At 36.1% G+C, this 22470-nt stretch overlaps 1 protein-coding gene across 11 annotated transcripts in view; it reads right to left on the reverse strand.

Moving 5' to 3' along the window:
* Positions 1-4883: 4883 nt before the first annotated feature.
* The window catches only part of LOC117410151 (protein crumbs homolog 1-like), a 32840-nt gene continuing 15253 nt past the window's right edge, over positions 4884-22470 (reverse strand). For 2 of the 11 annotated variants that reach the window (XM_059031792.1, XM_034016594.3), the window contains 8 exons: positions 19418-20362; positions 17516-18066; positions 17151-17316; positions 15727-16630; positions 14853-14900; positions 13963-14091; positions 13329-13455; positions 4884-6310 (listed from right to left, as the gene is read on the reverse strand). In XM_059031792.1, coding sequence (XP_058887775.1) covers positions 6092-6310; positions 13329-13455; positions 13963-14091; positions 14853-14900; positions 15727-16630; positions 17151-17316; positions 17516-18066; positions 19418-20362 — 3089 coding nt within the window. In that variant the 3' untranslated portion in view covers positions 4884-6091. Of the gene's footprint in view, positions 8087-11476; positions 11928-13265; positions 13456-13511; positions 13542-13962; positions 14092-14852; positions 14901-15726; positions 16631-17150; positions 17317-17515; positions 18067-19417; positions 20363-22470 lie in introns of those variants that run through there. The other 9 variants (XM_059031795.1, XM_059031790.1, XR_009329665.1 and 6 more) reach the window with 9 other exon arrangements.

A 22470-nucleotide genomic window follows, 5' to 3' on the forward strand; every position in this document is an offset into this window, starting at 1 on the left:
GTTTTAAAATAAAATATCAAACAGAACGAAATTTCAATGTACCATTTGTAATTCAGTAATATGAGAGAATTGGTCAGGGGTCTGAATGCTTTTGCAAGGCACTGTGTGTATATATATATATATATATATATATATATATATATAATATGTGTGTGCGTGTGTGTCTCAGTGTGTATCTCTATTGTTTAGGAATCTTAAATGACAATTTGGTATCATGAAAATACATAAGTAAACTGTTACTTGAAACTGAGTAAATGTGTCTTTAATTCAGCCTTTGTTTGTTTGTTTGTTTGTTTGTTTGTTTGTTTGTTTGTTGTGTGTTTTCTCCAGTGGTACTGAATAAAACAAGTTTCCTTATCATGTTTGCTACACTAATAAGTCTCTTATGATTGTAGTTCCATGTATTTGCAGTTGTAACCTTGCTTTGCTTTTGAGGTTTTGATGCATTTGTTCTAAGCAGTGGCCAGTTGAAATGCCACAAGTGTATATTTAATCAAAGTTCTGAAAATCAAATCGTGCATGGCAGCTTATTTACTTCTGTCTCTGTACAATATGAAATGACTCAGGAAGGTTAATATTTGAACGATTTAAATGTCAGCGGTATTTATATCCTGTTTCAATCAAATTAATTGAATAGATCCTGACAGTATGTGCTGAGATACTGTTTATTTTAGTAAGGAATGTTGTTGTTTTAAGTTGTTATACTAACAAGGAAATTGTGTCCAAGCAATGCACAATTCATTTACATATTGTACACATTTTAAGGCAACATTTGTGCCCTATGAAAAGGTTTTAATGACAATGTTCAAATTATCGTCCTGCTGAAGTTTGTTTTTTACGTTTGTTTTTTGCACATACACTGTACTGGTACTGATGCAATGGCATCTTAACTAAGGTTGTATTCATATGCCCACAACAATTCAATGTAATAACAACAATGTAATTCACAACACCGATCAGATACCCAGTGTTGTTCTATGCCTGCTTTAAAACTGAGGAAAAGGGTTACACAAAATAATATCAAAATCTGCAAAAAGGACATGCAGCATACGTTATGAAAATACTACTTTTGTGGGCTACTGCAGTTTCATTATGCTTATTACATAATAGTAAACTGTTGCATCTACATAATTGTTTTTCTATGAGACCTCCCAAGCTGCATGGTGAAGCTGAATTTCTGTTCCTGTAGTCTAGAAGCTGGAAATAATGCAATGTCCCTGTAACGTATCTTATTGACTGAACCTAAAGGTATTATAAATGTAGTGATGTTGCTAGCCCATTGGGGTTGCTACAGTAACCAAATACTGTTGTAGGATCCCCCTCCCCTTATTCGACTTTTACTTACTGTATAGATGTTGAAACCATTTACCACAGTTTGTTGTTTTAAATCTTTTATGGCACAGTCTACAAATACTATAATTGAGCTTCATTAATTAATATGTAGCCTCTTCCCTGTTTTTAACAGGCGTTGGGGTTGGGGGGCACTTTACACTTGCATTCTGTAATTGTCTTTTGCATGCAGAAACATTTGTGTACGCATTTCTCAAATGTGCACCACAGCTGTTGCAGCACCTTAAATAGACCATTCTCTGTTTTGGTTTTCTCATATTAACAATCCCTCCAGTAAGTGAAATATGAATATCTGTATTTTTAAAAGCGTGAAATGCCTTGACATAATACATTTATATATTTATTATATATCTTATTGATCTGTGATGTTAAAATGCAATAAAGGGAATTGAGTTAAGAAATATTAAAACTGATGTTTTAATGCTGGAAATGTATTATCCCTTTTGCTAAGTTAGGAGTTCATTTGAATGCCGCCCAAAACATTTGATACACTAAATAAAGCATTTTGCTACATAGGCAATGCATGTTTTTGAAATACTGTATAAAGGGATGTTTTACTAGCTGTGCTTCCTTTTGAATAATGTGTATAGACACGGCATAAAATGATACCAGTATATTAAGAACTTTTTGTTTTCCAACATGTCACACTTCATTTCAGTGAATTGTGAAGTTCTGTCACTGAATCTGTTTGTGAATTATTCTTCTTTAGGACTGCACAACACAATGTTTAATAACATAGTCACATAGTTATTAAATGTAACTGCATTGTGTTTTAATAATAATATTTAAAACAAATAATTAAGAAGCATACAAAAAATGGTTGTGCCAACAATAAACTGGGAAAGACTTGGAAAAATAGCTCGAAGAAACTATATAATGTTCATACAACACACATTCACAATATACAGTATGTATACATACTTTTGATTGTGGTGCAGTTTGCATATAAAAGGCATGCTTGATTTATGATGCTTAGTGTGTTGGTTACATGTTATGGTTTCATTTTCTCTATTGCTGTTTGTCGTGGTTCTCATTGTAGTGGTTTTATTTGTACAAGTTTGAAAAGATGTCAAAGGTTCTATTGGCCGAGGGGTGTGCTGGCATGTTCTGTTTGACTGTGCTGTTGCATTGTGCAGGAGCAGCAAGGTGTTGTGTGGAATGCAACCTCCCATGGAGTACAGTGCAATGCTTTGTGTATAGGATCCAGAGGTTCAGAGAACTGTACTCCAGAAACCTACATTTCATTGTTTTATGTGCACTTCCGCTCTTAACCAACAGATGGCAGTACACTCATTGAGAAATAAGCATTTTGGCCTTGTCTGTCAGTACAGTCCTTGCCACATCCTTGAAGTTGGGTACCTGTGGGTCAATTATTAAGTTATGAGCGCTTTGTGATTCAAAAAAACATTGCTACTTTAACTGTGTTTCGTTTTTAACAGAAATATAAGATGCGTTTATTGGAACCCGGGGCAGCAGTGTGGAGTAGCGGTTAGGGCTCTGGACTCTTGACCAGAGGGCCGTAGGTTCAATCCCAGGTGGGGGACACTGCTGTTGTACCCTTGAGCAAGGTACTTTTAGCTAGATTGCTCCAGTAAAAACCCAACTGTTTAAATGGGTAATTGTATGTAAAAATAATGTGTAAAAAAATAATGTAATTGTGTGTAAAAATAATGTGATGTCTTGTAATAATTGTAAGTCACCCTGGATAAGGGTGTCTGCTAATAAATAAATAATAATAATAACCCTTTTTCTTGACCTGTTACGATTAGGTCATGTGCACATAATAGAGTCTAGGAAGAAGCTCAAAGTATCCTCAAGAAGTAATCCCAGAGCTGATAAAGTAATATGTTTGTATGAAATAAATAGGCCTGATAAAACAATTCTACAAAACGATCAAAAATGCAACAGCCGCACTGATGTGCGATCAACAACTGTGTGCATAATTTTAATGTTTTTATTTTACTTTTATTAAAAAAGAAAAAACTTATTTTAGCAAAACAATTTTCAGAGGTTGAATTTTGTCTTCAGCAAAAAACAAAAAACAAAAAACAAAAAAAACATTTGATGCAAATCAAGCCAATTGTGGTGTCTTCCAACAGATTGTTATTGTAGCAGCAATAGCACAATGTACTATTCTTAGTGCATTTGGATTGATCACATTTTTCAGTTGTTTTTTTTTTCTGAAATAATTCCAAAACCTTACTCAATTAAGTGTTTAACATCCAGCAATGCTTTGTATATTATTTTGTCTCCTTTGCATGCTTCTGATGTATCATTACATTTCTGCAAAATGTTCTGAAAGACAATAAAGAAAATATTTTGTGAAATGTTATGGATTCATCTGTCCGAAATGCTCACAGTGTCAACTTGTTTTCTACTGAATTTTTCTTTTTTCTTATGCGTTGCTAGCAAATTTAAAAAAAAAATCTGTTGTAATAAATACATTTCTGTTTATTTTTAATTGCATCATTTACTGGCCACACTGTGTGTGGAATTACTGATTGCACATTGAAAGCAGGAAGGTGACACCTCTAATTATGATACAGATTTTGTTACAGCCCCATTTGTTTCTACCAATCCAATCAAAGTTAGAATATGTGAACTGTTAATCTGCTGTTATTTTAGTCTAACTTATAGATCCTCAGTTAAATGCCTGTAATCGGTTCTTATGTCCTATTTGTAGGATGCAAATCTATTTAAAAATAAACTAATCATTAAGACCCAACAGGAATTGGTAACTACTGCTTGTGTCCGCGAGAGTGAGTGAGTGAGATTAATTTGAATGTATAAAAATATGTTAAATCAAATTCATTTAAATGAAAGTACTGTATTATAAAATGCCAGTGCAATCATTATTTTTTTATTTCCTGGCAGGTGGCCCATAGTTTTACTTTTGTTTTTATTCTTCCTGTTTGTGTAAGCACACCACCCCCTGCTGTCTATTTTATGGTATTGCAGTATTAAATATAGCAACAATGTGGAGCCACACTGTTGAATACAGCTCATAACAGACTTTGTTCTAGAATAGAATATGGTATGTGGTACCCACATATACAGTACTTTTAGTTTGTTTTCCATAGGCTGCTGTAATAGCATGTTCTTGTCATTATCTATAGCTATATCTTTATATGTATGCACATACATACACATACATACATACACATAGCAGCATTTGTATTGTTTCTACACTGGATCTCTTTAGAGTGTTTTCAAGATTTTAAATAATCTATCTATCTATCTTGTGCCCAATAGATTGCTCTAAGGCCTGATGTCTTGAAATTTACAGTTCACTGGACTAAACCCCAGGAAAATATCTCTATCTGTCCCAGAGTCAAGTCACTTGAGCAGGGATTACAAAATCAGGATCTCTTTCCTTCCAGTTCGCTACATGATCGTAGTTGTAGTTATCTCTTGTAAGCATATCTTATGTCTGTGTATTCAGTCATTTTGTCTTAAACAATAATAATAATAATAATAATAATAATAATAATAATAATAATAATAATAATAACAACAACAACACACTCAAAGCATAGTATATGACATGATCCTTTATTAAACTTGACATTGCTTTTTGTGACATTTTTGTATGATTGTCTTGGTTTGCAGCAAGGTTAATTTAAAAATTAAATTACAGATAGTTTCAATCAAATAAAAAAGAGAAGCGAAGGCCTGGTTTACTTTTGATACAGGAATGGTTTTGTTAAACAGTGAAATGTGCTGGTAAGTAATGCACACGTGAGTGATGGGTTTACAGTATATCTTAAAACATGTTCTCAATGGACCACATTTACTAAGCTCTGAGGCAAGGTTTCCATGATCTTAATACTTTACAAGGATTTTTTGTTAAGCTTGTCTGTTATGTTAAAGCCCATTCCAATGAATTAAATTCAGTTTTTGAAACCCTTTTCAATGATGACACTATTTTTAACCCTAACTCTCTTCAAAAACATTTAATAAACGGTTTGTGTATATGGCTTTAGATGTGAAACTAGAAAAATAAAAGCTAAGGACACGACAAGCCAATAAAGGCTTTAAAATCATTTTCCTTCCTCTTGTTGGTACAAGAAATACGTGTGGTTCCCCCTTTTCTTCTGTCGAAGGTCTTGTGGTTACTTGCTGGCATGTATTATATAAATGAAAAGATCTTCCAGTACTAATGCTAATAAGATATCATTTCAATTGAGTAAAACCTGGGTTCAGAATGAAACTTAAGTTTGCAGGGTGAGAGTGAAGCAGAATTATTTCAATGCAAACTGAGAAAAATATACTGTGGTGGGATAGACTCACGGAGATTACATTTGGAGAAAAAAACATGATTTCCTATTCAATTCATATTTATTAATATGAAATACACATCAACTTCTAATACATTCTACCCCTATTTTAAAGTGTAATCCTAAAAACAAAAACAAAATCACAATGTTATTCTAAAGTTTTTTACACATACATAAGTAATTTTTTTTTAACTAGTACTTTAACAAGAGTACACCTTTTGCATTGGAGCAACCCAACCCTATATCTGAAATAACTCATTTGATCAACATTCAGATGTGCAGCCTACTGCTGGGCAAATAGAACAAAATAAATCAAAATGTAAAAGAAAAACAGACAACTGTAACATGGCTAATTCCACTTATGCTAGTCATGATAGAAATGAATTACACTTCCAAATGCTTTTGACTTTTAATGACAATTTAAAACCGTTTTACAGTACAAATGGAGCCAAAGCTGTTCTTGTTTAAATAAGTCTTTCAATGGGGGGTGGCTGCACCATGTCCCACATCTCGACCCGGGATCCCTCCTTCTCCTGTCGGCTGGGGCTGTATGTCCCCTGGGTGGCCCTCCTGTTCATGTGCACAGTGAAAACGGTGGTGGCTAGGAAGAGGACTATGAGTAGAGCCACTGAGACCAAGCAAATGGAGAGAATGAGCTCTGGGGTCATTGTGTCCGTGGTCAGCTAGAAAGTGTCACAATCAGTCAGTCTCAATGTTTTTTTAGGACTTGATGCAATATAAAATGCACTGGAGCTGCAATGGTAAGATCATACTCTCTAGACTTGCTAAATAGACCACAGTAACATGGACCCAATTTTTTATGCATGCATTCAGTTCACCTGTATATAAAATGCCTTGTCTCTGGATGCTAATGTGCAGTGGAAGCTCAGAAAGATATTGTACCGGTGCCACAAGGAGTTTTGAAAAAGAGGAGTGGGAGTGAGAAAACAAAACAGACATGTTGAAAGAAGAAAAAATGTTCAGGAAATTGGCCATTTGCTAAGTTCAACAGACGATTAATTCAAATCATTTGATGAGTTCATACAGTTTATTGGATTAACTATGATATATAAACACTTTAAATGTCCACTTCCGCCTGGATGTGAGAGGTTTGAGGCAAGGAAAGTATTTGTATATCATAGTTAAGCTAATAAACAGTATCAACTCTTCAAATCCATTTTCACCATTACCACAAAAACTATTTCTTTCAACAAAAATATTCATTCAGATCATTGTCCCATGACCTGGTTTATAAAGTAACTTTTACAAAACCTTGGTATACCTGGTTTTACACATGCCTTGGGGAATGAACCCTCATAAATGTGCCCTGCATCAACTGTCCTTGTTCCATCATTACAAACAAAACACCCCATTGTTTTTGGTTTCGAATATTGATCAGCATGCCTATACAACTGTACACAATGTGGTTGGTCACCTCAACATCATCTGAAGTATTTTACAGAATTACATTATATGTATGTATATTTCTGCTAGTACAAACTACAAATTCTGTATTTTTAGCTGTGTGCTTTATACCCAATAATATGACTCATCTTTTTCAACTGAAGTGCAGTTTTATGTTTCACGATTCTCTCTCTATTATGGCTGGTAAAAGGTTATAGGGACTGCCAGTTCCTGGATCAACCTGACATTCCAGATGCACTTCTAAAGGACTCTCAGACCCCCACATGTTGTTCCACTGTCTCTGTGAATGTCAAATGAGTCGTTCCACAGGCGGGAGCTTGAAAGAGTTGTTTGGCAACACCATTCCAGTCGGATCCAGATGCCTAGTGCTCAGTGTCCTCTCCAAATGCTGTGTGTCTCGGATTTTTATAACCAGAAAAAATAAAACAATTCCTAGTGTTACTACACCTCCAATGACACATGGCACAAGAATGGTTGCTAACTCTGGCCCCTTTATTACAGGAGCAGTCTGTGGAAAATAATGTAAACAGTTATTAGACAACTTGCCTGAAGGTAAATTATCTGTCGTGTACTGAAACATGTGGAACTCATACATTAATACTAAGAAAGTTTCTAATAATAACCTGGGATAATAAAAGCAGTACGGTTTTGTAGATGGGTCTCACATTAATATTGTTAGCAGCTTAACTTTACTTAGTGATCACTGTGTACAGCGAGAGAGGTACAGAGTTTGATCATTTACATGTGACATCTCATTCAAATTAGTGAAATTTTTAACAGTTGAATTACAAAGCTGCAAAAAAGGGTTTGCAGTAATTGTGTGTTGAAAAAGTCTAGCTGAAGATACCTGTGCCGATATCTACTACAAATTCTGCAAAATCACAAGTACATGGTTAGTGTTTAAATATGTCTGTGTAACTGATTTACAAAAAAAAAAAACAACTGCAAGATAACATTTAGACTTAACCATTTTAAATTTGAAGCACTTACAGTTGTTGCATTAGGGGTTTCAGGAATATCAGTTTCGTTCAAGGCTGTAAAGAAACCAGTATTTGTGAAATTCCTCTATAGTTTATATTTCATTTACTCTAGATAAGAAAGATTACATCAAGGGAACAAGCTTTTAAAAGGAATAATTAAGGATGACCGAAACTACCAAGTAGCAGACAGATAACTGCTAAACCTCCATGGCAAGTCACAAGGAAGCTTGTATTTGCATTAGTTTGTTTTGTATGAGAATAACAAGCTGGTTCCTGTAGTCACAAAATAAATAAAACTATTGTACGGTCAATACTGTCAGTCATTTTTCAGTGGATGAAGTTTTAAGTCACTCAAGATAAATATCTCTCTTGTTTTGCTCTATAATTAAAACAAAGCTATAATCTCCTTCACGCTAAACAATTAATTAAACAAGGAAACTGCACTGAAAAGTAGGGTTTTAATCTAAAGACTTGATACAGGATGCATTCCTGCTGATTTAAGTGATGACTAGTGTTTATTAAATTTAGCTTGCTTTATTTATTTGGTTTGTTCACAATTCATTAAGTTCACTATTCATTCAAATTTGAATCTAGTGCTAAATCAGAGTTATTCAGTTCAAAAGTTGAATGCATGAATGGCATTGAGCTTTGCGGAACTGCAAGGTCATACAGTGTTTCTCAGCACAGTAAGGCTCTTATCAGCCATTTGCCTTGAACTAACTTAATCAATCTCCAGCAAAGTCACAGAGAAGAAAGAAAACATTTGTAGCAATGCCATATAGACCATTTACTGCTATAAGTGTAATCATTCCATCAAATTGCATAGATGAGTAAGTCCATTGGTCTTGCTGGCATTAAACAACCTGCCCAAATGATGGATAACGTCGACTTGCAAAAGAGTAAGGTGTGATTACCTTGTAACAATGAAGTGCTGATCCTCATAAAAAACATGAAAATTGTTAGCCAATGCATTCTGAAGAAAGTTTTTTCCTCCACTAAACAACAAAATTCCAGTGACTCTTTCAAATCAATCCCCACACAGGGGTAAAGATATGTGTCCTTCAACAGCAATTCCTCTACAAAGCCTACACTGTGAGTACGACGGCAGAACCCAAATGTTTTCGTCTGCTGTCAAATCTACTTTTCCTTGGCAGTGATTGAGAACCTTTCCGGTGAATACATTGCTTTTTAAAAACACCACTTTTGCTGAATTGCACTGTGGGAGGAGTGACTGTCCCATTTTGCTTAATAAGCATTGTTTTCATACTTTTGGACTGATGAATACAGACGCCACACCTGAGCACAGGGTTTACTATGTCCTCAAAAACAGATTCCAGTTACTATATATACTGTATATAAGTATATATGTGTGTTATTTTTCAAACCTCAAAGTTTCTCCTTTGAGCAGTTAGCCATGACAGGGTGTGTGTTTTTGTGGTTGGATAGTGACACACAAGGTTGTCTGCTTTACAGAATTGACATCAGGTAAAACAAAAATGCACTTCACAGAATCTCAAATACAGGAGGGCTACATAGCATCTGACAATGTGAAACCCCTAAAAAAATCAAAAATGTTGCATAACAACATGCCACACCTGTGCTGTTTGATAAAGGCTCCCTACATCACAGCCACACATGAACATAACCCCCATTGTGGACTTCTTTACCAACTTATACTAATGCACAGTGACAAGAAATCTGACAGTTCTGCAAAGATGGTGATGCAATCCATGAACATCTGTTACTCTGAAGCCTCTCAAGTCTGTTTCTAAGACAAATACAGGTTAATCCTCTTTTTAATTGTCTGTTCTTGAAAAAAATATTTCTGAAACTTCTGATTAATACTGTTAAATCTTTTGAATAGCATGCAAGATATTTTTCTGATTAACAATTGCCTTTTTTTTTTATCAATGTACTGTATTTACTGGCACCTATATTTTAAAAATATTGAGTCCAATTTTTATAAACAACTAATCAATTATTTTACCTGGTAATTTTTTTGACTACTTCTTTCAAATTTCCTGTTGTTATACCATTCCCGTTCGTTTGTTTAAATTATACCAACAAAACTTTTTAACTGAGAATAATTACCATTATCTCCTAATAATCTATTTTTATTGCAAAGTGCATATTTCAGAAGCAACAATAGCTAAATACATGTTAAATAATATATATTTAAGCACCTATGTAAAACAAAAGCTGGATTAATTTATATGATATGGAATGTCCATAAATTATTATTATTTTACAATATGAACATTATATATGCTCACGTCACACTAACCATATTAAACTATGCTGTACTAAAATCAGTGTACCAGTGAATTGCCTGCTCAGCAACAAGTCAAGTGAACCACAAGTTGTTTAGAAGGAAACTAGCATTTCAGTAAAATGTGAATAATTTCCCAAGACTAGAAAACTTATCAGTTAACTACAGCTATGGCCAAAAGTTTTGCATCCCCCTATTGAATTAACTAATTCTGCTTCATGAAGTCAAATGAAACCTACCAAATAATTTTACTTTAACACAAAACACAAGGCAGTGCCATCATATTTATATAGGCAAATAACTGTTACTATCACCTGCGGTAGTAAGTTTGCATAACTTACTAACCAAAATTAGTGGAATAAAAGAATAAAAAGGATTATAGCTACATGACAAAATACTGGTAGTTCATGCTTAACATTGTAACATTACTTAGCTTATAGAACACAAACAGCTGACCCAGTGTTAAAAATGCGGCAGAAAATGTTAAACTAAATAAAACTGGGCGTGTTTCACAAACAAAAACCAAAAAGTATTGTATGGATATTGCCTATGGGCTAATTTAAAATGTACAGTTAAAATGCTTATCATGCGACTCTTAATGATGACAATTACAAAGTAACAAGTGTACTTTCTCCTGCTGTGGCAGACTGAAAATGATGATACCTTACAGTGTGAGAATGTGCCATGCTTCAAAGAGCAGTCTAATTTATTCTTCATCAGTCAATTTCAACCTGTTTATGTTTGCAAAAGCTACCCTCATCTGCATCTTCAATTGACTACATGTAAATGGGGATCTACATAACATTTATGGTCCAGATTTTTATTAAAGAAATTCAAAAGATATTTTTTCCAACAGTTATATATATATATATGATAAATGTTAACACATCTAAAGCAAATAGTATGAAGCAAAAAAGCATGTCTCTATAAATAAATTCCTTTAAAATAAGGAAAAATATATTTTGAGGTATCTGTCTACAAAATATGCAAAGTATGCAGGAGAGTGTTGGGGTTAATGGTAAGTATTGTGGGTACCTAAGCTGTGTTACAATAAGCCTATTGGATTCAAAGTAACTCACAAAGTATATATATATATATATATATATATATATATATATATATATATATATATATATATATATATATATATATATATTAAATATTTCAGTCACATGTTGAAACCTTGGTATTAACCTGTTAGTCACAGTTTCAATTCATTAATCCTGGTGTAGTGTACAGTGTGCTGGTTTACAAATTCTGCATGGTTTATACCTGTAACAGAGATTTACATGTGAATGCTGACTGCAACTAACGTCCCTTGTTGGTGGGTGTTTACCCTACCTAAAGCAATCTATCCTGGAGAGATATAAACCGAGCATAACAGAAGACATACTTAGAATGTTTGTAACAGGGCTGTTACAGGACCAAGTGTATTTTATTTTGTTGACCAATATCTTTTAAATGACATGCTAAACAGAAAAAAGAGTAATGCATGAAATAAACAGGGACAGAGACCCAAGAAAAATATTTATTCAACAACATAAAAAACAAAAGTTGGACAAAGACAAAGACAAAGATTTATATGGGAAGAAAGCAGCATTTCCACTGAGGTTCTGCTCAGTATTCCTATATGATGCATGCAAAAAATAACAGAATGGATGTGACAAACGAAGGAATAGCTTAACAGAAATAAACTTGAACCTTTATGATAGGAGTCATTTCTTAATGATTTATATTGAATTCCTACAAAGTAAACTCCAATTCATGACTCATTTCACACTTATTCAAAATACTGATTTAATGTTGCTTTTTCATGAATAGTTACCTATTTTAAAGTGACACCTACAGTACATTAAGTTGCCACAGCAATATGTGTATCTAACAACAAAAATGAATGTTTTGAAAATTGAAAAAGATTATCAAGAAAGTAGTTGGTTGTATAAAAATGTGACTTAAGGGATAGAGTAAACTTTCATCTCCCTCAATGCAAACTACAATGTCAAAAATTCGAAAAGCAAATGCAGCAAACACAGCTTAACCCAGATACTGTATTGTTTAAATCAGAAGTATGCTTTGATCTGTTTCTGAAAGGGGTATTTGTTTCAGCAAAATTAAAATTCCAGAAATTCATACTTTAATTAGCAAATATATTATATAATCCAGTGGTGCCATTCATTTAGTCTAGTGTGATCTTACCAGAGCAGCTCTGTCATTATTTAATGCAATCATGTATTACACTTCATGTTAATATGTATGCTCTTACTGTGACAGCGTTACATAAAAAATATATATATATATTTACAACAAAAACTTAATACCAAAAACAAAATATGTGCATTTGAATTTATAATTATCCTAAATGAAACGAACTCAGAATTCAAAGGCTAATATTATGAAAACACAAAATCAGAAAAAGTTTATATGATAGATTCATAATTTTTCTTATTCCATGCATCTATTGTGCTTTACTATGATTTACTATACTTATCTGTCATTTACCCAGCTTTTACTACACTGTGCTATACTTTAACCACAGTATACCACAGTAAGCATTTATACTGTAAGTGCACACCTGTAAGGACAGCGACTAATATTAATACTTTATAATACTTTTCATATGGAAGGAATCATCATCATTAACATCTATTCAACCCACCTCTGTTTTTAAGTACCTGTTCTTTATACCCATAATGGATGTTTTATAGAGGCATAAAGATATATTTTATTCTTTATCTCTTACTTTTATAATAAACAACATTTTGATGCTAAAGATTTTTGTCACGCTCCCAAATATGTGAGGATCAAATAGTGAGCCCCACTAATGATGGCCGGCAGTGCCTACAGCATCAGCCTACTCCATTCAGCAGGGCGTTATTTTCTTTAGCACCAAAAGAGCTGAAGTTCTCAATCTTCTGGTTCCCCTCACTCCAGTTCTGGATCGTCTTCCAGTCGCAGAGTGAGGTAAGAGAGAAGCTGGAAGAGATTCTGCCAGAGCAACAGAGACACATAGAAAGAGATGTCGCTTACATCGAGCTCACAGTAGTCCCCAGCGAAGTTCATGTCGCAGAGGCACTGGTACTTGTTGAACATGTTCCGGCAAAGGCCTCCATTTAAACAGGGGTTAGACTTACACTCGTCAATGTCCATTTCACACCTAAAAGACAAGTAATGCAAATGCAGTTGCACCCAGAATACTTTTATAAATCTTACCTGTCCCGTTATTCCATTGACTATGTACGTCTCAAGTGTGCAGTTTGGAAAGAAACATGATATTACAAACGTGTATTTTCATTTAAAAACATGACATCTAGTACTACGTTATATTTAATAAAGTTCTCAGTTTGCTTGCTTTCCATTCCTGGAAAACTATTAAACTTGCACTGTCAGGGTCATTTAACCTCAACAGCGTCTTCAAGGTCACGCATTTTACTGGCTGCACAGCATGTCAGTCATTAGGAGAAGCAGGTGGTTGGTTACTATTAGGAAGGGCGGTCCTGGAGGTGTGGGGACAATCTCACTCTCCAGGTGCAATTGCAACACAATCAGAAAGCAAGGCCTGTAAACAGATTTCCACAAGCATGAAGATTTTTTTTTTCAAAAGATTTTGCATCAGTATAGTGACATTACTCTAATACAGACAGAAAAAGAACATTCTTCTTACCGGTCTCCAGTAAAGCCTGGCAAGCAAGTGCACATCCTCTGTCCTCTGGTTCTTGTGCAGTTCCCTCCATTGAAACATGTATAGTTTCTTTTGCCATTTCCACAGATTGACACAGGTAGCTTAGGGTATCTGAGCAACGCAATTCAAAGTTTAGACATCGACTGATCAACTCAACGGTGAAGGATTTAAATAAAGATAACTCCTAACAGTCCTCACCAGTGTCTTTTGTAGCTTAGCATTGAGCTATGGGTTGTTTTTAATGTTCTGTAAATAATAACTTGTAGCAACCTGCTAAAGCATTCACATTGTGCTTATTTATCTGCATTATATCGAATGGTGTTCATGCCCTCCAATGCTATCCAGCTAGCAATTTCACTGATTGAAAGAGATGTTTTTCTTCATGAGCTGGCTACGCTGGTACTGTATAAGTTCAGGGTTCAAGTAACTTTCACAATTGAGTCTTGTCCACAGTGAAACGACCCATAAAGAAACTGGTAAATGTGTACTATTGCTGCTGACATTTCTAGAAGGTTAAGGGGTGGGTTGGCGTGGTTGGGGGTGGCGAAGATAAAGACACAGGGGTGCATATATCAAGAACACGTTTAGTGAATGTTACATGTATACATTGAGAACGCAGAAAGGAACACAATATATTGTGGAATGTGTACCATGCTATTAAAATCCCTCCATAATGTTGTCTTGAAATATATCAGTAAATACACTGAGTCAAACCATTAAAGGCTATTCCTAGTATGGCAATTAAAGGATAAACCATACCAGGGATAGCTTTTAATTGTTTGGCTAAGTGTATTTCTGGGTGTACTTTGTGGCCTAATTGATGGGGTATTTCAGAAGAAACAACACATCGTACAGCTGAAGTTATAACTTACCGCAGCCTGGGATAGTGCCAGGGAAAGTTGTCAGGCCTGAGTCCCTGGCTGAGTTCATAAAAATAAATAAATAATAATAATAATTATAATGGTAATGTCATGAACAAAATGCATATACTGTTTATATCATGTTTTTTCACATGATTACAACTTTTTAAAAATGATTTAAAGGTTATCATCACATTATGTGTGATGAGGCAACACATGCAGGTGTAGGATAGATAAATCCTTGTTTCTAAAAAAACTGGTAGCCTCTTAAAATGTAATGGAGATTATTCACCTTGAATGCATCCATTGATACTGTGCTGGGAAGCTGTTTGCAGCCGCGCATTAGAATTAAGCATACATTATTTTATGCAATTATGCAATTAAAAAAACACCATTACAATATTCAGCTCTTATTAGAAATCCCATTATAAGTAAGGGTTAATTAATATGTAATTATTTTTGGATGCAGTAGGTTTCCCAGCTATCTATTTCAATTATTGTGTGTAGTTAGAGGCTTCAAAACCCCAATCACACATTATAATTAACTGGCTTGATATGGGAAGCTTAATCAAGGTCAATGTTTCATAATACAAAGCTTCTGTGCTTCTGCTTTGACTTACTAGCTTCTCTAACCTTTTGATTAGCAAGTACTTGAGTTTAGTTTAGTTTTTCTTACACAAAACAAATCAAGTTATACTTGCCTTACAGAACACAGAGATTCTACGGTATTTTAATTATAGTGTTTCCACAGGGTCAAAAAAAATTGTGGCTTAATAAACAGCACAAAAGATTGATTATATATATATTCCTTTCTTCTCAATTGGTTATCTCCTTGTAAAATGTGTGTCAACATAACACCATGGCTGTTGAAAAATTGATTACTTACTCACAAAATGGTCCTGTGAAGTTAGGAGAACACAGGCAGGAATAGCTATTGATGCCATCGAGGCACATGGCTCCATTCACACAACGATGCTTTTCACATTCATCGATCTCCAGTTCACAGCTCTTCCCTGTGTAACCGGGTTCACAGTCACACTCGTAAGACAATGTTTTATCTGAGCAGTTGCCATGGATACAAGGGTTGGAGGCGCACTCATCAATGTTTATGTCACACTTGAGGCCAGCCCAGCCGGCAGGGCATGTGCAGTTAAAAAGATTGAACAGATCTTCACAGCTGCCTCCCATCAGGCAGGGGTTAGGAGTACAGACACTAGCTCCTGAGCAACCAATGATGGCAGGTTTGATCGATGTTTTAATGAACTGCTCTTGCTGAGGCTTTGCAATGTGAATATCTGCACCGTCAAAGTATGGTAAAGAAACGCCACTGACTTCTACAGTGCTAAGACAGCCAACCAGGTTGCCTCCAACATCTGGACCAAGGCCACCCAGGAGAATCTCAGTTCCTTCTTTGAGAAAGTTCAGGTTTCCAGTGGCTACACTGGTGGTGGTCGTTTCTTCTGCTCCATCTATTGCCATGTGCCACCTTGAGAATAGCGATGTAGGATATATCATAGAAAGAGTCATTTTGTGCCATCTGCCATCACTGACTGGCAAAAGGCTCTTCATGCTCACTGTAATGAAACTCATCCCACTCTGCAATTCAAATAATATACGTGAGTTCTGGATAGCAACGGTAACAAATTCAGACCCCTTTTCAGCATGGAGCAAGGTAGTTTCTTGTTTCCTGGTCCGAAAGCTGAAGGTAATGTTAGTGAGATCTCTGTCTATCTTACCATTACCCCTGTACATTATATTGCTGTCTTCAGTAAATGTTGCATTGGCGATACCTGAATATAAAACAGAACAACTGTTAGCAAGTTCATAAAAAAAACAACAGTTTTATTAGATCATAATATAATATTAAACAGTATTATATGCTTTCAAAAATTTAGATTTTTTTTAATATAAATTTGGTCTATTCAGATATTCTATCACCTTAACTGTCTATGGAATCCAGAACATTTAGGGTATAGAAACCAAAGAAGGAGCATACATTATTATTCTATTCAATGATAAATATTGCTATATAGAATATTTTATAATAGGACCATGTAAAGGCAAGCATTCTCTTTGAATAACACCTAACTGTGTAACAGATGGACAAGCATCTTGTCGTTAATCTAAAGAAGGATAATCCTGGTTCAGCCTAATGCAAAATCTAGGACACCCAAACACATACATGTGGCTAATTTCAACCCCAACTTCCAAGTAGAAGGAACAGTATGTGTTCTTTAAGAATATGTTTTGCATGGATTTATCAGCATTTAGTCCACAGCACAGATCTCTATCTGCTTGAACAGTTCTTACATTCAAATCCTTTGTTTAGTGGCTGACACACAGCCACTGAAGGGCAGGGGTTGAGCTCACACCATCGGACAACTTCGCACATTCTCCCAGCAGTGCTGGGGGGGCAGGAGCAGGTGAAGTCATCCCAGATCGAGTAGCACACCCCACCATTTAGGCAGGGCTTTATCTGCAGAAGAAGGAAGGAAACCAGTACAAACAAGTTGAAAACATTGCAGCCAATGTCTTAGTGTTGATACATATAGAATGTTCTTTACCAATCTAGAATGATTACAATGTGCATTAATCACTGTATTGAATATTTTTAAAAAATTACCAACTGATTAAAAATTAATTAAATCAAACACTGATTTCTCAAGAGCATTTACCTCACATGTGTTGTCCCCAGTACAGCCACGTGTCACATTCACCAGGGTTCTTTTACTGTAAGAGTTCACAGGAGCACCAATAGGATAGAATTCAAGTCGCTTAGTGTTGATTCGTAAGTCCTGAATACAGCCTTTGAAATATCCCCCGAATGCAGCCACTTCATGTTCATCTGATAGGCCTCCAACATAAACAACATCTTCTGACTGCACTTTTATAGCATGAATAGAGATGTAACTTAGTTTCTGGGCTGACTGGAACAGCTCCATCTTGTTCTGCTCCATTTTCACACTTAGTAAATGAAAATGCCCATCACCAATAAAACGATCCCCAGATAGGGTGTGATACTGATTGACCTGAACTTTCACTCTGCCCTCTTCCAACCAGATCCTCAAATACTGGCAGGTGCTGTTTTTCAAAACCAACAGCAAGCCGGCGAGTCTGCGTGTGCGGACGAACATGGAAATGGTGACGTTCTCACCTGGGTTGTCATCGATTTTGAACACAGCAGATCCCTCTGTGTTGTCATTTCCAAACCTGGCAACTACATATTCTGTTGACAACATAAGAAACAAAAAACATTTATACATGGCAGTGGTGTATCTTCTGGACCTCATAGTGTGACCGGATCATGCTCCCACTTGCAACAACGCTCTGGAGAATGATAGGGATTCACCATGACATCATAAAACAAATTATTTTCTGACGTTGACCACTCCTTAGTCCTAAATGTTTTGGGATCTATTGCTGCAATACAAACAACACAGGATACAAATATAAAGTAATGTGGTTCTTCTAAACATGACAGGGTTCTTCATGAAGCAGGTACTGTATACCACCCTGTAAGTGGAAATGATTACTTTTCAACAGTATCTTCTTGTAATAGAAACATGGCTTCTTTTAACACTTATTCCTACAACAGTAGTTTTTCTAGTACTCAAGTGTACAAGAAGTACATATGTATACACACATAATGCTCCTTTTCATAGACTGCATGACCAGCATGGAAACTCCCACTGTTCATAATGTATTTTTAAGTTTGACCTGCTTTGTGATTTGACTTGATGACCGAAATGTAGGGGTCAACACAGATAAAATCACCAATCAGAAGGACAAGGCATTTCTTAGATTCTAGATAAAATAGTGTTCTCTTGCAATTACTAGTTTTTATTTTCCCACATCAAAATTGGAGCAGCGTCTGTCAAACAAGTGCTGCATGTTGAGCAAATGTGCTTAGCGAGCACAGCCCACATGATAAATATTTCTCCTCAGCAGTTTCTTGAATCTCAAATGCCACATGCTTGATTGAAATGAGCCATAAACTGGAGATACATCTACAAAGTGTAATGCTTAAATAAGGGGTGGAATTTACAGACATTTAAGGTGCTACAAAAAGGGAGGATTGCATCTGTTTTTTGGGAGCCAAGTTTGCCTCCCGCTGCAACTGTATTTATCAATATTCAAATAGTAAAAAATTAACATGACAATGAATGAAAAGTATTACAATGAACGTAACAACTATGAATTAAAGTCTCAAAGTGCCAGCTTGGGTAACGGCTTATGTTGTTGGTTTCAGTAACTCAAACCTTTATTCTTTCATTTTGTGTAGTGGGTGCCAGTATTTATCTGTTCTTTGTTACCCGGTGGAATTTCATAAGCTCTTCAAATGTCATTGGGTTAATTATGAATTCTTGTGTGGAAGCCAAACTTATTAAGTAAGGGTATTGTCGTTGCAAGTTAGTTAAGGGCTACAGCTATTTTTATCTTGCTATATTTGATGTCAGGTCACATGTTTTCTCTAACAAACATCTATTTTTGTCAATTTTTGTTATACAAGCATCTGCAGGGGACAGTAGAAAACAATAACACTTATATAAGGTGGAGATAAAATCTTGTTATCTTACCATCTGAGCAGTTTTGTCCTTCATATGGCCTATAGCATTCACATTGATAACTTTGCCATAGGTTGACACAACGTCCCCTGTTCTGACACGGGTTGGTAACACACCTGTCCCTCTTGCTACAACCCAAATTCACATTCAATGCTGATTCAGAAGACCAATTCCCAGGGAGAATTAACTCAGAATCTATATGTACATCTTGCAGACAGCCGATCAAGTAAGGTTCGGTGTGGATGCCATTAATGCTCTCGGAACTGGACCCATCAACTTTGAGACCACCAATGTAGGTATTCTGTAATGCAGATACAAGCTGACCATCAAGTGCTCCCACAGGCTCTTGTTTAGCACAGTCGTTACTGCAGGACCTATCCAGGACTTTCATTTCAAATGTGTTTTTTTCCAACGTTGTCTCCACAGTATGCCACTCTCCATCAGTCACGTTGTGGGGCAGCTCCAGAACAAAGCTCTGCTCTTTTGTCATCCGTAGGGTTAAATGCAAGAGGCCATGAAGAAGTTCTAATTTGATGAAAACGTCTTTATTCCCTCGGTGAAATATAATGGCATTAGGTAGTACGGTTCTAAAACTTAGAGTTACATTTAAAGAAATGTCCTCCTCCTTGAGAGATGTTTCAATGTGAAGGTATCCTTTCACCTCAAATGAAAATGTTGTAGATGTCTGACATCTTGACCCTGAGTAGCCGTTCAGACACATGCAGCTGAAGTCATGCAGACCGTTCTTTAGGAAGGGGGTGCATGTGCCCCCGCTTTGGCAGTTATGGTTCTCACAGCCAATAAGGACGTCAGTGCAGTTTGGCCCACCATAAACGATTCCCCCTGTGTGAGTCAGTGGACAGTGGCAGATGTAGCTTCCATCAATGTTCTCACAGGTACCTGCATTGTAGCAGGGATTCATATCACATTCATCAATGTCCTCTTGACAAAGAACACCTACAAAAAGAAGTAGATTTTAGTTATCTTTAGGTCACTTTTGGGCTCTCCATAAATACATTTAAAACAACTTTGGTGAAGTTGGACACTGCAAGGCAGTTTAATCCAACCCATGCTTTATTAGGAGTTTCTCTAGCCTGCCTGACCTCCAATGCGTGTTTAATTGCATTCATTGTAAACTTGACGTGGCAAACTGCGATGAATGCCGCCTGATAATGATGTAATTAACAATAGCATAGAATCTCAAACAACCGCTTCCTTCTTTTGGAAGGCGAACTTTCTTCCTAGGCTGTTATTTCGTTTCAGCATGGTTTCAGCAAGGTTGTTACTGGGAAAAAACATGAATTATAAAGACACATTTGAAAGGTTTATTTTTTCCCCCACACATGTACAAGTTGATTTTGACGGTTTAAAGAAGTCGATGGTATAGAGAATGCAGATTTTTGCCTGCATTTTCAGCATGGTTAAAACCAACTGGCCGTTTAACAATATAAAAAGTTTAAGGGATTAGTTTGTGTAGATTTTTCCACTGCCTCTCAAGAAAAGAGGTTACATGCAATGGATTCAATTACTTTAATTTTAAACTTAATTCAAACAGTATCTGGATATACAGTTCGTACTCATATATACTTTATGCAAATAAATGAACATGTTTTTATATCCACTATAACATTACCATAACATTACAATAGGTTATTGCTAAAATGTGTCATCCCACAGTTTGTCAAAGTAAACATAATTCACAGATATTCCCATTGATTCTTCATATTTTCTATATTGCTTCTTGATAAAATGTGAATGTTCAGCTATTAGGCTGGTTGATTCAATTCTTTGTTTGAATAAATGAATTACTCACTGCATTTAGATACAAATTAGAAAGAGTAAACACACCCCCTTGTCTACATCATATATCATGTATATTTTGTAAAAGCCAAACTTTACCTGCTAACATTGTGAAAATAACGAGGTTAACCAAAATCGCAGTTATCGCCATTGCTGTAATTGCAAATTAATATTTGTATATTCCATCAAGTACAGCTAAAAAAAAGCATGTAATATTGTAAATAATACTTCCATTCCCATGGTTGTCTTTCAAAGCATTTCGACATCTCCACCAGAACGCCACTGCTGACTGACCTGATACTACTTTTTCTTCAAGCCTGATTAGCTTAGGTTTAATACGCATTAAACTTCTTAAAGAGTGACTGTTTGCCAAGACCCCTTTTTAAAGACATTTAAGCCAAGACCCCTTCTGAAAAACATTTAAAGATCCTTCTAACACACCATTTTAACTTTAAAATAAATTACACTAAGAAGACCAATAAAAAACTATTCCTTTTTTTTTTTTTTTTTTTAGTTAACACACACTGGATTCAATAAAATAAAATAAAAATAAAATGTTGAGCCCCCCCCCCCTTAGCACAGACAGTCTCCCACACACCATCGCTCTTGGAAACCTGCCGGACTCCTGACCATTTTAAAATAGTTCAAATCAACCAGGACCCTACTGACCAGCAGCACCCGAAACAACCTCACCAGGTCAGTCAGCCCCGTCCCCAACAATTGATTTTTCCTTGTTTTCAAAATGGCTAGTTTGGCCTGTTCAACAATAACATTCATTAAAGGGCTCCTGCCTCTTGTTCTGACACTGTAGGGGATGCCGAAAATAAACAACTCTTTGCTGAATGCCACCCCTAGAGACTGCAGGAGATCTGCTGCTCGCCTGGTGTTCTCTCTACCTCGCTTCGCCCACGCTACTCCACTACTCCGCTCGCTCCACTGGCTCCCGATCACCGCTCGCATCCAGTTCAAGACTCTTGTACTAGCCTACAGATGCCTTGATCAGACTGCACCCAGCTACCTCCAGACCCTCATCTCTCCCTACACCCCCACTCGACCTCTCCGCTCCGCCTGCACTAGAAGACTGTCTCTACCTCCGCTACGCTCCCCTGCCTCCCGAGCCCGCTCCTTCTCCACCCTTGCTCCGCAGTGGTGGAACGACCTTCCTACAGATGTCAGGACTGCCCAGTCCCTGACCACATTCCGGCGCCTCCTTAAGACTCACCTCTTCAAACAGCACCTGTAGAACTCCTCTGTTGTATCCTGGG

The sequence above is a fragment of the Acipenser ruthenus genome, chromosome 10, assembly GCF_902713425.1.
Source record: "Acipenser ruthenus chromosome 10, fAciRut3.2 maternal haplotype, whole genome shotgun sequence".
Taxonomy (NCBI): Eukaryota; Metazoa; Chordata; class Actinopteri; order Acipenseriformes; family Acipenseridae; genus Acipenser; species Acipenser ruthenus.